Here is a 13988-nt window from a genome sequence, read left to right on the forward strand (position 1 = left end):
GGCTGTAACAGGAGGTCTTCGTTCTTTGCGAATTATATAACAGGGGTTCCACGAGGCTTTCCCTAGGAACCCTTCATCGACAAACACAAAGACTTGTGATACATCTCTTCTCCTCTGCCGCTGTTGATATCAGACAGATCAGAGCCTAGTGATGTCTGTCTTAGAGTGCATTTGCAGCGAGATTCGTTGATTGCAACCTCTCATGGGACTGAAAGTACCGAGCGCAGTCTCTGATGGACAAGGGCAAGGCGGTTGAGCTGGTAAAGCAATGTCGGAGTTCGCTCCGTCCAAAGCGCCTTATGCCCCCTCAAGTCTCCGACACCAATGCTGGGCAGGATACCTCCTGGCTAGGCCCCTCGAGATGAAATCACTTCGTCGGTGGAGGTTTCCGGTATATAGGCGACTCGCATAATGTTCAAGAAACGCTGCTTGCTATATCAATGACTGGAGGTTTTTGGTTTCTCCGTTGACTGTGCAGGTAACACAAAACGTGAGCCCATACGACCTCGCACAGCGAGGCGTCAGCGTTCGTTGTCTTATGGCATCCAACTTCGCCTCGTATCTGAGAGATTCCCTCAGGAGGACGCGGCCGCCTAGCGATATAGGTTGCGAATCAGTCACCGCCTTTTGCAGCCTGCGGAAGTGAGTAGAGTTCTTGATCTGCGGGCTCTAACGACTATCAGTGGACCGGTGTGGTTAACGACGATGGTCATACGTCCAGCCGGCTGGTGTGCAATGGGTTCCAAGTCTCATCAGCAGAAAGCTGTTAGTCTTTAACCCCCACAGTATCAGCAAGTTTGAGGTCAAATTTCCTCATTTCGTTAGAGGATAGAGTAGACAGCCGCTCGCCCCTGAGTCCTCGTCCAGGGAATGGTGTGTGATCTGTTGTGAGGTGTGCTGACTGTATCCGTACAACAGCTTTCCTCTCGAGCTGCCATGATCGCCAAGTAAGGTTCTGGGGCGCAGGTGCAAAGCTGTCGAATCCTTACCCTCGATGAGATTATCAGGCATGGCTTCAGCTTCTCTGCACCAGCGTGACTGACGGATTTTCCGGCTTACCCTGTTGCCTAGGTGCTAAGTAGCCGCCATAGGCAGACGCTGCACAATAACAGCCATCGAAGCTATTCGTAGCGGACACCGCAGTATCGGGGATGGGGTGATTTTGACTCGGAGGTTGCATTGCTAGGCTGTTCCTTGTAGCATAAGCCTGCCGACTTGCTATCAACGTCCGTGTGCTTAGCTGCAGGAAGCCGTGCAGCAGAGCAATGCGGCGGTATTATGAACTTTGCATCAAGCACGCCAGATAGGTAGGGTCCTGGGCAAACGTCCGAGCACAAACCCGCCGTGAGGTTTCGAGATTGCATCCTTCATTATACAAAAACAGGACACAGTATCGTCACAGACAAGACGATAAGACTACAACCATCAGAAGCCTGTAGCAGAGATGTCCGCAAATGTATCCTTGTAGGGGCAACAGCGCGGCGCGATGCGCCGGGGAAGACGGAAGCTAGATTTCTGTTCATCTCGTCTCAAAACTGTGCGCAGAGAGAGCGGCTCGACCAAATGCGAAGCAGCCGTTGGGCGGTCAGGGAACTACAAGGCGTGGCCATGGAGGACGTGGCTGGCTTCCATGGAACGCGGAATGCGGGGAACAAATCTAGTTGGAGGATCGACAGGGTTCACCTTCAATAGTCGCATTGATGAACGAAGTCTGTCCTCCGCGACGCCTACCGCTGTTCCTGGCTTTCCCGAAACTAGCCGTGACTGCCTCGTACGCAGTCATTGTTCATCACCATGAGGAGACGATATCTGTGAAGACTAATGACTTGAGCGGGAGCCGTCACACTTAGGCGACGTGCATACCCGGCCAGCACCACCTTCGGGAGCAAGCCTTGGACCAGTATCGGTGATTGCGAGTTGGCTTCTTCTCCGATTCTGACTGGCACGGTCGCTTTTCCAAAGGGCCAAAAAGAGCAACCCGGGGAAATGTTGGAGGTTCGGAGATTGGCGCACCACCGACTGGAGACGAAGGTTTACCAGGGTTTGCTAGGGTGTTTGTGAGAAACAGGCGGCAATGTCGCAAGATTCAACACGTTGTAGATAAGACGCAAGCCTGGTCTTCACTTTCATCGGGCGGCGGCAGGCGTCGGCTTGGTGCGTCAGAACGAATTCGTTCCACGAAATACGACCGTCGTGCTGGCGGCCGGTCTATCGAAAATGACATCTGAACATTGACGATGAGAAGAACCGCCATGCCGATTATGGCTTAGGTCGTAATGGGCGGGGTGGATGGCCGTCAGAGTGAGATATACAAAGTACCCGTACGGATACGTACAATGAGCGAAGATATGTTGCACTGATATCATAGGAGCGCCAGTACTGGACGTACCTAGTGCTGTTTTGTTTCTCGCACTCTCGTTTTGAGGCCAGCCAGCATTGGTTGCCGCAGAAGGTTTCCTTTCAGCCCAAAACTACCCGAGGGATTGCCTGAGCCCTAGAGGGCTTACCACCCAGGGATATAACCAGCTTTGTTCCCTGCAATATCCGATAGCTTATTGGTAGATACTCTGAAAGTAGCAGTGCGATTTGATGGCGGGATACACAGCTGCGGCTGAGAGGCGAGGATTAACACCCATGATACGGATAGGTGAGTGTTGGAATGCGATTCCCTAGGCATTGCAGACCCGCCGGGTCCCCCTCGTTTTGGTCAGTTCTCAGGATCTTTCGGTCTGCGGTGCACAGGACTTGTCCTCCAAACCTTGTGTCAAGATGCCTTCGAACTTCAACAGCAACCCCGCAAGGACTCGTGTTTTTACGAGCTGGTTCCCTGGGCTGCCTACGAGCGATCACACCTTCGCATCTGGCCTGAGTTGGCCTGGGTTGGCCTGACTCCTGAGCACTTCGGAGCCTCGGTTGGCCGTTTAACATCATCGACCTTGGTCCAAGCTTGATCCCTTCTCCGATTGCGCACTTTAATCAGACCATTACTGTCGCACCGAGACCAAGGATCAATATTGGTCGTCCTGACCGGTCAAATTAGTAGACGTCGGCCGGTAGTTCCCTTGCGAGTTCCATGTGTGCAAGATGCTAGTCGAGACACGGTCGTTGGAACAGGCTTTGCGACTTGAGCTGCGACAGTGCTTTTCGGCTGGTACTGCGTCGATCATCCCGAGCTGCATTGGGGCTCTCACATCCAATGGCATCGAAATTTCGGAGGCGGCGCCATAGGCGGGAAGGCAAGCACCGCAACGGGAGAGGAGCGCGCTGTGTCTTTGAATAGCAGCCGTACTGCCTGCTAGCTGATCTAGATGGTGGTCGTCTTCGTCTCAGAAAGCGCCGGTAAACGTGACTTTCACCACAGTCGCAATGACATGTCTGTCGGTCAAGAAAGTCACAGTAGCTGGTAGTCAAGTGGAGTATCCGTAGACACCTTGCGGATGCATACGGATGCTACCGTGTATTCGGTACGCCCAGCTTCCAGAGCGCGCGGGCCGACTCAGTTCCCCGTCGAATAATGCTTTTGGGGTTCCCTTGCTGGACACAGATTCCATTTTAGATTCGGGGCCAAGAGCTCGAGAAGGTTGGACCGCCGTTCCAACCCCCGAGACTAAGATCAAGTGGTCGCTTAGCCAGAAGCTGAAACTAAGCCACCGTCATAATGAAGGGGGTTGCTCCATTCAGCCACGGCGAGATCCTGGACATGAGGTTGGGTCCATCGGTGGGCTGTCGGTGAGCATGGAATTAGAAGACGGTAGCCATTGACCCAGACAGTTGTCAGTTCGGTCGGGGGTGCTCCGCTTCTTCCTTTGCTTCCTTTTTCTTTCAGCTAGAAAGGAGATCCTGGCACTGGGCCAGGATAGCGACTCTTCTGGCGGTGACGACGCGCACCCTTTTTTTGCAAACGACCCACCGTGCTACGGATATTCTTCAACAAAATATTGGTCTCCGCTGCAGCAATTCGGCGGAAAAGCGGCGCTGTCAATGCTGTCGGCGACGGCTAGTAGCGTATGGCACCCGCGACAATGGATGGCACGACATGCCTGATCGCCTCGCCTCCGGTCGATAGTTGTCATATCCGAAGATCTTTTCAAACTTGCGCGGCCCGTCTTTGGGTTCCTTCGCGGCCATTGCCACTCCCTCCCTGAGTAATTATTTGCCCAATGCAGCTATTGCTTGCGGTCGGTACATGCATGCGGGTCGAAGAAGCTGTTGGTTGGCACAAGTGTTGGGCTGCCATCTACGACATTGGTGTACCGTTGCATCGACGGTCACATGACGAGAGCGACACCGAAACTGTGATACGCCCCCCTGCAAATCGCGTGGCCCTCAGGGATGGATCAAATTCCCAAGTTGAGCCTGATGCCTGAATGTTGCAAATCTAGGTTGGAAATGTCATCAAGCAGCCAAAGGGTTCTGCTGTGCGAGGACTGTCAAGCGGTCAAAGCGGGCTGCACATGGTCGAACTAACTTTCGTCGCAAGGTCGACGAATGTTGATCTCGATGCCCAACCACAACCATGAACGGCGTTTCCGACTTCCCTCTTTTATTAAGGGCGGAACAATGCATTGTTCTGATAGTGTGCCCCCAAACACATCTCCGCCGGCCTAGTGTCGCCGCCAGAGGCAAAATTTTCGTGCTCCAGTTCACATATAGCGGGCGCCGAAAAGGGGTTCTGTTATCCGTAGACTGTTACGTTGCAGTGCACGCCCTGCAAACAGCTGAGGCGGGCAGCAAGAGCAAGACCATGTCTTGTCCAGTTTGTCAGAGGCTCGGAGGCTCAGAGTTCACAGAACTGACGTTTCTTTTCTTCCAAAGGAGTCAAGCCGATCTCCGATTTCCGATTTCCACCAAAGCCCTGGTCGATCTACGCCAAGCTGAATTGACGTTTCCTCTTGGTTGTGTACTGGGAGGACGTGGGACTTGCACTTCGGCATCTCTCAGAACCAACCACTTCTGATGAGTTTTCTGGATAATTTCAGTCTGGTCCAAAGCTGGCGAATATGACCAAATGTGCGAGCAGAATGGTTGTGAGGCCTTGTATGATATGCCCAACGAGTCATAGGACTTTGATGACAGACAGACATGCATGTGTGCAGAGCCTGTGGCTACTCTTTGATATTTGCCGCGAAAATAGAGTCTGGCCCCGTCACCGTTGAACTCTCGGAGCGGGTGATTTGATCGGGCAACTTGCCGGATGAGACCCCCACAGCGGTAACCGGACACCTAGATCCGTGCCAACCTCCATTCCGGTCCGGTACGTTGGATGCGACTAAGTCAGTGGGGTGCCAGTCAGTCAGAATTGCTTAGTAAGCTCGCGTCCGTGAGACTTGATGTATTGTCATTGGCCCTCCTGCCAGAACAGATGTTCCCACAATTGTTGAGCTTGATGCGGACAATATATTCTGATCCTTTGTTTTCCTCATACTTTGGTATCATGTTCTGTTTTGTTTAGCCAACGCCCTGTGGTATATCCATCGCCATCCCAGACGAGGACGGTCTGTAGAAATGCAGCCCACGCGAGTCGGGGAGTCGGCCGTTGTCGCCAAGATGGAATCTTTCGCTTCACATTGAGATCATACGATTTGCGAACCGTTGTCATGTGAACTTGCCGGTGAGCACCGATGATTGTCAGGGGTTGTTACTGCAGCGGGCGAGCATGCCCCACCTGTCTGGCAAAGAGGTTATCATCAGCGCAAGAATATCAGTGCGACATCTACGCACTTTTCCTGGTCAGGCCTGATGCTGTACGGACTTCGACATAGATGGCCATTGGTTATCAACACGAGGTATGCGATCCGCGGAAGAAGGCTGCCAATGGTGTACAGGCGAATCAATATCGAAATCATTTGTTTTCGTTTTGTTGCTCTGACCTGTTATCTAGTCACCAGGTCAAGCAATGAAAGGAAAATTCCTTCCTTTCCTCGTACTCATCTCTGATTATACCGACGACAGTCACATCGTGAATGACTCCAGGCTGCTCCCCTTGTACCTCCTACACCTCGGAGCATGGAGAAGGGTCATTCGTCCAGTCAGACCTTTAAACAATACGGCGCCTGAAGTCGCGAGCTGCCTTGATTCGCCAAACTTCGCTCAAGCGTAGATGACGTGGTACAACAGCGGTTGGCCACAGACGGCTGGCGCGCAAACCGGTGGGTATGGCTGGTGCCGAGAGTATATGGCAAATAACTTTCAGTTTCCGCTCCGAGTAATGGTAGTTTCGCAGGGTATATTGCTAAGCGAAGCATGTGTTCCAACAAACTTCATTGGGCTTGGCCACGACGTGGTTTATTCCTCCATATTTAGCCATAAACAAGGGGAAAGAGGAACCCACGAGAAGTTCCCAGACGTCTCAGGACACACAACTGCATTGGGCTTGGTAAGCTTGTTTCCACCTCTTGAGCGAACAAGGGGCAATACGCAACGTGCTCAGGCGCTGAGCGCTTGCGGAGCTCTGAGCAGCCCCTTCCTGAACTGATGATTCGAGGCCGCTTAAGGCTGCTCAGAGCCTAGTATGTGGTTGTTGGTAGAGGCTCGGGCGTTGGCGGCTAGCTCGTTATGTACTTTAGTATAGAAAGGCGCACTGAGCTCAGCTATCCTTGGGATAGGCTGTCGCTTATCACGCCCAAATGCCAACGTCAAGATTGCCATGTATCTTGTGGTTGATATGTTTGCTGCTCTCTCTTGCAGTAGCAAACAATGGACAAGGCTGTGTGAGTCGAAGGGTGCCCTCGTGGATGCGAGTACCGGATGCCGAGTTGCCGTGGCTCGGTTGCCCACCGGTCGCTTAATGAAGATCCATTCTTTTCCGGGTCGCTGGCAACGGTTGCCAGGAGCAAAAGTACCACCAAGTGACTTATGACAAGGGTTTGGCGCGTGGAGTGTTGGAACCAGCATTTCGGAAAGTGAGATACTTGGAGAGGCCTAGACATTATCGGGATCGCTCAGTTTTTGTCTTTTCGAAGCTCTTTTCCATGAACCAACGTCAGCAAAACCGACAAGGGCTAGCTCCCGGCCCGCATGCCCATGCATAGGATGAGTTGGCGTGTTATTAGCAGCGTGTGGCTCTTGAGTCGTTACGTCGGCGTTTGCAGGCAGTTCAAGGCCTTCCGTGAAAACCATGTCTCCTTGACTTCCCAAGACGTCTCTGCCTGCCTCTTCGAGCAGAATACCCAAGGCGAGTAACGCCGACTCGTCCATGCTTCTCTCGTCAATATTGCGAGCGCCGACTTGGTATGAAGGAATGCGCTTGGGGCCGCCAAGAGCAGAGTAAAAGTAGCTCGCATAAGTGTGTACTGATTTGAGAAGATCAGAGTCTGGCAGGGATGTACGGCCGCCGTCTGCCAGGTTCCGGTCATGTGCCATGTAGACATCGAACTCGGCAAAGCGTTCGGGTGCTGATTTGCGGCGGAACAGCACCTCCTCTGGGGCTAACGCGGAAGCGTTGATGGGATGTCTAGTCAGCTTAGGCGGTTTTGAGTTGGCTTGAGGCGTCCTTTCATCCCGAACAGCAGCATCTAATGCGGTATCAAATCTGATTCTTCCTAGCCTTAAGTTGGTACTTGTTCAGGTGGAATAGCTTGGGGCTGGTTTATACTCACCTGCAACAGCATCATAAACGTTGGCATGCCTCTGCGACCGCTTTGTTTCTTCTGTTGGACGCTGAACAAGCTCGGGATCATGTGCATCAGAATGGTCGTTGTTGTCAGAACGACTTTCTGCTGGTTGTGATTCCATGATAACTTGGGCTATGATTTTAATATGGTAGGTCTGGAAGATTTGTTGTCGTCGTCGGTCAACGGAAGTCGGGGTGCAAAAACGCAGGCGCGCTGTGTGGATGAAAGTACCGAGCAACGAAGAGGCGGTCCTTGATGAATGAATGCTAACGGTATGGTGCTCCCAGAACAACGATTCGGCTCGTGGGCGATGAGAGAGATTTGGCGATGGCCAAGGTAGCCAAAGGCAACATGTCTTGAGGAGTTTGCGAGGTCACAGGAGTGGCAGGATGGAGTCCTCGCACCTTCTAATTCAATTTCAGATCGGGCAGGAATGTCCTGACTGACCAGCCTCAGAGTGAAGGTTTTGAAAAATGGGTCCCAGTCAGTGGGCTGGCCAATGGCGAGACACGCATCCCATTTCTGCCTAGGCACCTTGGGTACCAAGCTCTTACCTAAGGTAAGGTACCTTAGGTGGACGAACGCACCTGAAGAAGGAATCTACGGGCAACCATAGGGGACGGCTACGCTGGACAGAAGTTGCTGACATCATCACGACTGCCTTGAGCGACCTCATCCGCCCGTCCGTCTAAGCCTCATCAAACTTGACGACTCTTAAACCACATCAAGCTCGCCCAGAGACAAGTGACAGCACGTCTCGTTGGAAATTATCTTTCTGCTTCGATTCCCAGTTCCAGATGAATGCAGGCCCGTTTGCTTGCCCGCTCAACAGGTGAGCTGAGCCCGGATGGCTTTGCGCGAGCCACCACGTCGGGGCTCGTCCGATCCTTTGCCGCTGCTCCGCAGCACCGGTTCGACGGAGAGGGCGCCGAACCCGAAGAAGCGGGTCGCCATGTCAATTTTTGGGCTCACCGCATTGGCGTCAATGCACTGGCCTTGGACAAGTTTGACGGCCGTCTGTAAGTACTTCTTGATTCGTCTACTGTGCCATAGGTCCGTGTTATCTAACACCTGATACTTGATGGCAGACTTCTTTCCGGTGGTGCAGACGGCTCTGTGAAGCTCTGGGACCTTCATCAAGAGAGTAACCCTCATGCGTCCCACGTCTTCAAGCCCATAGCCAATATTGCCCGGTCTACTGGAGACGAGGCGAACACGCACAAGCATGGCATCACTCATCTTGATTTCTACCCTTTCGACAACGAGGCCTTTCTCTCCAGTTCTTTTGACCGTTCACTCAAGCTCTGGTCTACCCAGCGGATGACTGTGTCCGCCAACTTTGATCTCAATGCCAACATCTACACTCATGCTACTAGCCCCATCGCCAATCACCTCCTAGTTGCGTGCGCAACCCAGCACTCAACTGTTCGGTTGATCGACCTCAAGTCAGGATCGTCAATTCGTTCGCTGGTCGCTCATGGGGGTGCTGTTTTGTCGGCAGCCTGGAGTCCCCGTCACGAGCACGCTCTTGCCACCGGGCATGTCGACGGTAAGGTTCGTGTTTGGGACATAAGGCGCGCCTCTGGCTTAGTCGGCCAGCTCGACCAGGAGGACAGCCTTGGTGTCTTACACCGCTTCGACCATGCCATGGCTTCTGGGCTCGATTGGGCACATGAGCCTCACTTCCGCAGCTCAGCTCGAGCTCACAACGAGGGTGTCAACGGCTTGACCTGGACCGACGACGGCAAGTACATTATATCAGCCGGCTTGGATCGTCGAATACGTGTTTGGGATGCTGCTACTGGCGCAAATACGCTAGCTAGTTTTGGTTCCATGATACAGAATCGACAGCCAAAGGCCGTAAGCATGTTCGTCACGCCCGCTCGACTGACCTCAGCACGTCGGGATCTTCTCTTTTACCCCAACGAACAAGAGATCCTGGTCATGGACTTACACGAGGGCACCTTGGTATCGCGTCTACGTGTGCCCGGACCGTCGGCAGCGACTGGGCACCAGGGCAGTGGTCTGAATGTCAAGAATCGCACCATGAGTATGGTATGGCGTGGCAGTGGTGGGTCTGGTCTCCAAAAAGGACCTATAATGGGTGGCGGGAGCGCTTTTGGAGCCGTCTACACGGCTCACTTGGACGGCCAGATACGTTGTTGGATGCCCCGGCTGCCAGGATCCGAGGACGATGACGATACCCCTGATCCCCAGGATGCAAATGAGGAAGAAAGAAGCCGCAAGCGCAAAGCACTAGATGACGCCTTTAGAAGCCTCATGGGCAAGCAAATCACGTTCACTTGATATCGTCTGGCTTCGTAATACGCCTTACCGATGCAAAACACCTCATTTAGCCTCATTGTGAGGCCCTGGAGGGAACCCGAAGCGAGTGCCTCGTATTCCACATCGCCGGGAGCATTGGCGTCTAGGCATCTTCTCGAGGCCGTGCGGAGTGCACTCCTTAGCCTTTCCACGGGCATGGGAATCCGCATCTGCGCGATACTAGGAGGCTGAAACTCGTCATCACGTCTCTACGATGCGTAGCCTGCAAGCCTCCCCTTGCGTGTCAACTCAGACTTTGACGTGCGAATAGAAGGGGTGTGCGTCAACTTGCCAAGGTCAAAAGCCACTTCCACGGAGACCTAGTAGTCGTGGGGGTTACATTCTTTCGCCCTGTTGTTCAGCTACGTGGTAGGCTAGTTGGCGATCATGCTTGACGCAAAACTCGTCGCGACCTTGTGTTGAGAACAGACCGACGACGACGGAAAGTAGCGGGCCTAGTTACACCCTTGAGTTGCCGACATCAACATCATCGGCATTTCATGCTTGTCGCGGCTTCCATCGTTTATACCTCCATCGCCCTGTGGGGATCACTCAGATCATCACCGCTCAGATGTCCATGCATCGATAGCCCTTTATTGACTGCGCACCCCCTCAGTCAATCCGTTGACCATGGGAACACTCTGTGTAGTGCTGTTACATCGCTTGACTACCTCACATCTCAAGTGCAGAGCTGGAACAGGTCTATTTCACCTTGCGTCGCCCTTCTCCTCCGTCATTCGCCCGGCACTAGAGCTCCCAGTCTACCGACCCCCCGGCCGCGGCGGCCAAGGCCAGCTGGGCACGCCGGAAGGCTTCCCCGCCGCCTTTTTCGACCTCCTGCATTAGCTCCCGCTCCGTCCCAGCATCGTGGTTCTCAGAACGTATCTTACTCGTTGTGGAGGAGGACGGCCTCCACGCCAAATTTGGGCCATGCAATTAAGCTCTTTTCTTCTTAGGCTGCTCAAATGCATCGGGATGGGCAAATTAGCAAAACCTCGGACGCGGCAGGGGTGAACCATCAGGGGTTGGCGATCCTGGCAAGCCTAGCTTAACAGGCGATCCAGAACAGCACCATCGTCGGATCAGCCCTGGCGGGCAGACGGGGATGTCGAAGCTCAGATGTGTAAATAGAGGAACCCGATGGTTCGCAACAACTGCAAGGGGTCTCCTTCAACATCAAAGCTGACGGTTCTGGTCTACATTATCCGACTTTGCCAGTACGGCTTAGCGGCTCAACGGCATCGAGCATTTCATGGGCCCGGGCTGTTGCGAGATGATAAGATGGTGGCAGGCTCTCTCATCCACCCAGATCCCTTTCGGCCAAAGAGCTAGTCGTCCCTTTGTGATTCATTGGTTCTCGCTCGGCGAATATGTCCGTGGAATACGCTCTACTGCAAAGATGACGGTGCTAGCCCACATAGCGCTATGGCGCCCAAACCTCGCCGACTGTGCACCATGCCCTGCGAACTTCCTCGCCCTAATGCGCCACTCGTCCTATCCCAAGACCATCCCAAGACCATCCCAAGCCCTCACATGATCTCGCTTTCCTGCAGGCCAAACCGTCTGCGCCCGGCTTTGCTACAACCAGACAAACGCTAGACATCTCTTTCCGTCCAGCTCCACGAACTATCCTCCCCTGACCGGTCTGTTCATCCCTACTAAGCACGAGGCGGACAATGCAGGGGGGGCTCTGCTTAGGAATAGGTGTGATTGCCTCTCCCGCCCAGCGCCGAACAAAAGGATCTACCGACGGCGTCAAAACATCATTTTGGGGGCCCCCACTTCCCTTTCGATGGCGCACTTCCAGGCGGCCGTTCTAGATGCAATACTTCCTACGAACGCCAGCCCTGGGGCTCTCGACTCAAGGAAGCGGGCGCGCGGATAGGAGGGAAAGGAGGCCATGGTATCGAGATCGTGGTTGAGTAGGTACGAGTGGCGGGCTGAAGTAAGAGGTCGGTGCTACAACCCGAGGGGACGTCATATTCTCCTCCTCCTTCTCCTCCTCCTCTCGGAGCTCTGCCGGGGTAGTATTGGATTCGAAGCTCGGGATACAGACATCCGACACCCCGGAAAGAGTCATTTTTGGATGGGTGACTGGAGATCTTCCTCCGGAAGCCCGCGGACGCCCGCGAGCTGCTTGATATATGGCTTAGCTTGCTATTCCTAGCGCAGATCCTTTCCCGACGTCGCGTGCGTCCGCGTAAGCGCGTCTCCGTTGGGGACTGCGCTTTGATAGTAGTTGTGAGATATTGATACTGGTACCTACCTTATGAACCGGAAGGTGGGGGGTGGGGGCCAGCGGAGGCCAGTGTAGAACCATGATAGGATAATGGGAATGTGCTTGTCAAATTTGGGTTTCGGAAGTTGAGGAGTGCATCGGCTGTGTGACCGCCTCCCTGGTGAACCGGCCAGAACCTTCCGGGTGGCGACAAGGCTTCCGGGCCGTCGGGCATCCACCTGGCGCTAAAGGCACGGGTCCGGAGGAGAGCTAGGTTGACATCACTCCGAGCCCCGACAATATCTAGCACTTGGTAGTCATCTACTTCATCGGCGTTCTGAATGGGCACTAGAGAATATTGATCCCACGGCGTCCATCTCTGAAGGCAAAGGTCGACGAGTCACTGAAGAAATTGCCTTTGCTGATTATTTTTGGTGTTCATCTTTTCACGAGGTGTAGAGTGCTGCTTCAATATGCTAAACGGCCCGAGAAAGTCTTGGTTAGTATGTACATAGATGTATGAATGGTTCGGTACAGAGGAAAGTGTTGATCACTCGGAAAGTTCGAACTGTAGCACATCGGGCCCTGCCTGTTTGTTCCGTAGAAAGAGGTCTCGCTGCAGACGGATTGGAGTATCGAATCTTCAACAGTCGACTCCGTTGCCTTGGCCAGTGGGAACTCAGCCTGCTAGATCTGCTCTGAGAAGCATTCACCCGGAAGGAATGTGGCCGCCAACTTATCAATCTCCCAGCCAGCAGCGCAATATAGATTGACATGGACGCAGAAATATGTTCCACATTAGTTGTCTTGTTGTACATCTCTAGCAAACAATAATCGCCATCTCTCCCTTCCTCTTCGTCTCCCTTTATTGTGACTCTATCTCTTCTTATTTCTTTCTGTTTTATTTACTTTCTCGTGTTCTCTCCTTCTTTGTTTCTACTTTCTATTGAATCTGGAATTGAATATGTTAGGGAAAATAAAAGAGGATATAGAAGTAAAAGTTTCCTCTCTCGAATAGTCTTATAAGGCCATTATAGCGCTTGACAGGCATTCTTGCCTGCTATGTATAATTTGCAGGATTTCAGTTTTCTAGTAGCGCACATTTCAATGCCTCTGGCCATCTATGAGCGAGGGCATTAGCAATTGCCACGCATTCAGCAGCCGACGCGACAACGGAGGCGTCGCAGGCCTCCGGCTGGGCCTTGGCCTTGACGTTCTCAGCATCGGCCTAGCCAATGTCTCCACCCGGAGGCAACCGACAGACAGCGTAGCGCTGCGTTGAAAGAGGATGGCGAGTTCGGGTGAGGACTTCTTGGCAGCAGGAGCCTGCGTGACGTAGTCAACCCAAGCCGACCAACGTTCTCGCTTGGGGTCGGCGCACGCGAAGAAGCGGGAGATTTGGCCACGGAATTTTCGGGAGGTAGCGATGGTCAACGGATCGTCCGCCTCGACGAGAAGCTATTCCGCTGGGGAGGCAAGAGCCATCGCCAGCGGCCAATAATGGGAGAGGCCATGGTGGCGGCGGCGGCAGCGGAGGCATGAAAATCCTTTCTGAAATTTCTATTTAGAACGGCTGCGAGAGGAGCGGCGATATTCAAAGTGATATTTCGAGTCCTCTCAACTTGGTTTCTCTGTGTCGACTGATGCCTGATCCGCTTGGTAGAAAAAACGAGAATATAGACAAATATCAACAAAAAGCTCCCAGCACTTGGCAACACGATCATCGCAATTTACACTGCGCGGTCTAACCATCTACCTACCAAGCCACCATGGTTGCCCTCTCACTAGCGGTGATTATGGCCAACCGACCATTACTTATAACTGCTCATAGA

At 53.3% G+C, this 13988-nt stretch overlaps 4 protein-coding genes across 4 annotated transcripts; 3 read left to right on the forward strand and 1 right to left on the reverse strand.

Moving 5' to 3' along the window:
* Nucleotides 1-4516: 4516 nt before the first annotated feature.
* On the forward strand, nt 4517-4957 carry CORC01_13211 (uncharacterized protein; the record flags this gene model as incomplete). Its single annotated transcript, XM_022624828.1, has 1 exon — nt 4517-4957. One exon carries the CDS (start codon nt 4517-4519, stop codon nt 4955-4957), a length of 441 nt encoding a protein of 146 aa, XP_022468651.1.
* Nucleotides 4958-6664: 1707 nt separating this feature from the next.
* CORC01_13212 (uncharacterized protein) lies at nt 6665-6859 on the forward strand (the record flags this gene model as incomplete). Its single annotated transcript, XM_022624829.1, has 1 exon — nt 6665-6859. One exon carries the CDS (start codon nt 6665-6667, stop codon nt 6857-6859), a length of 195 nt encoding a protein of 64 aa, XP_022468652.1.
* A 62-nt stretch (nt 6860-6921) lies between these two features.
* On the reverse strand, nt 6922-7734 carry CORC01_13213 (uncharacterized protein; the record flags this gene model as incomplete). The annotated part of the gene is made up of 2 exons (XM_022624830.1): nt 6922-7514; nt 7599-7734. The coding sequence occupies 2 exons, from the start codon at nt 7732-7734 to the stop codon at nt 6922-6924; spliced, it is 729 nt and encodes a 242-aa protein (XP_022468653.1).
* Nucleotides 7735-8414: 680 nt separating this feature from the next.
* On the forward strand, nt 8415-9920 carry CORC01_13214 (WD repeat domain-containing protein; the record flags this gene model as incomplete). Its single annotated transcript, XM_022624831.1, has 2 exons — nt 8415-8632; nt 8702-9920. The coding sequence occupies 2 exons, from the start codon at nt 8415-8417 to the stop codon at nt 9918-9920; spliced, it is 1437 nt and encodes a 478-aa protein (XP_022468654.1).
* Between the last annotated feature and the right edge of the window lie 4068 nt (nt 9921-13988).

The sequence above is a fragment of the Colletotrichum orchidophilum genome (genome assembly GCF_001831195.1).
Source record: "Colletotrichum orchidophilum strain IMI 309357 chromosome Unknown Scaffold_183.1, whole genome shotgun sequence".
Classification (NCBI taxonomy): Eukaryota; Fungi; Ascomycota; class Sordariomycetes; order Glomerellales; family Glomerellaceae; genus Colletotrichum; species Colletotrichum orchidophilum.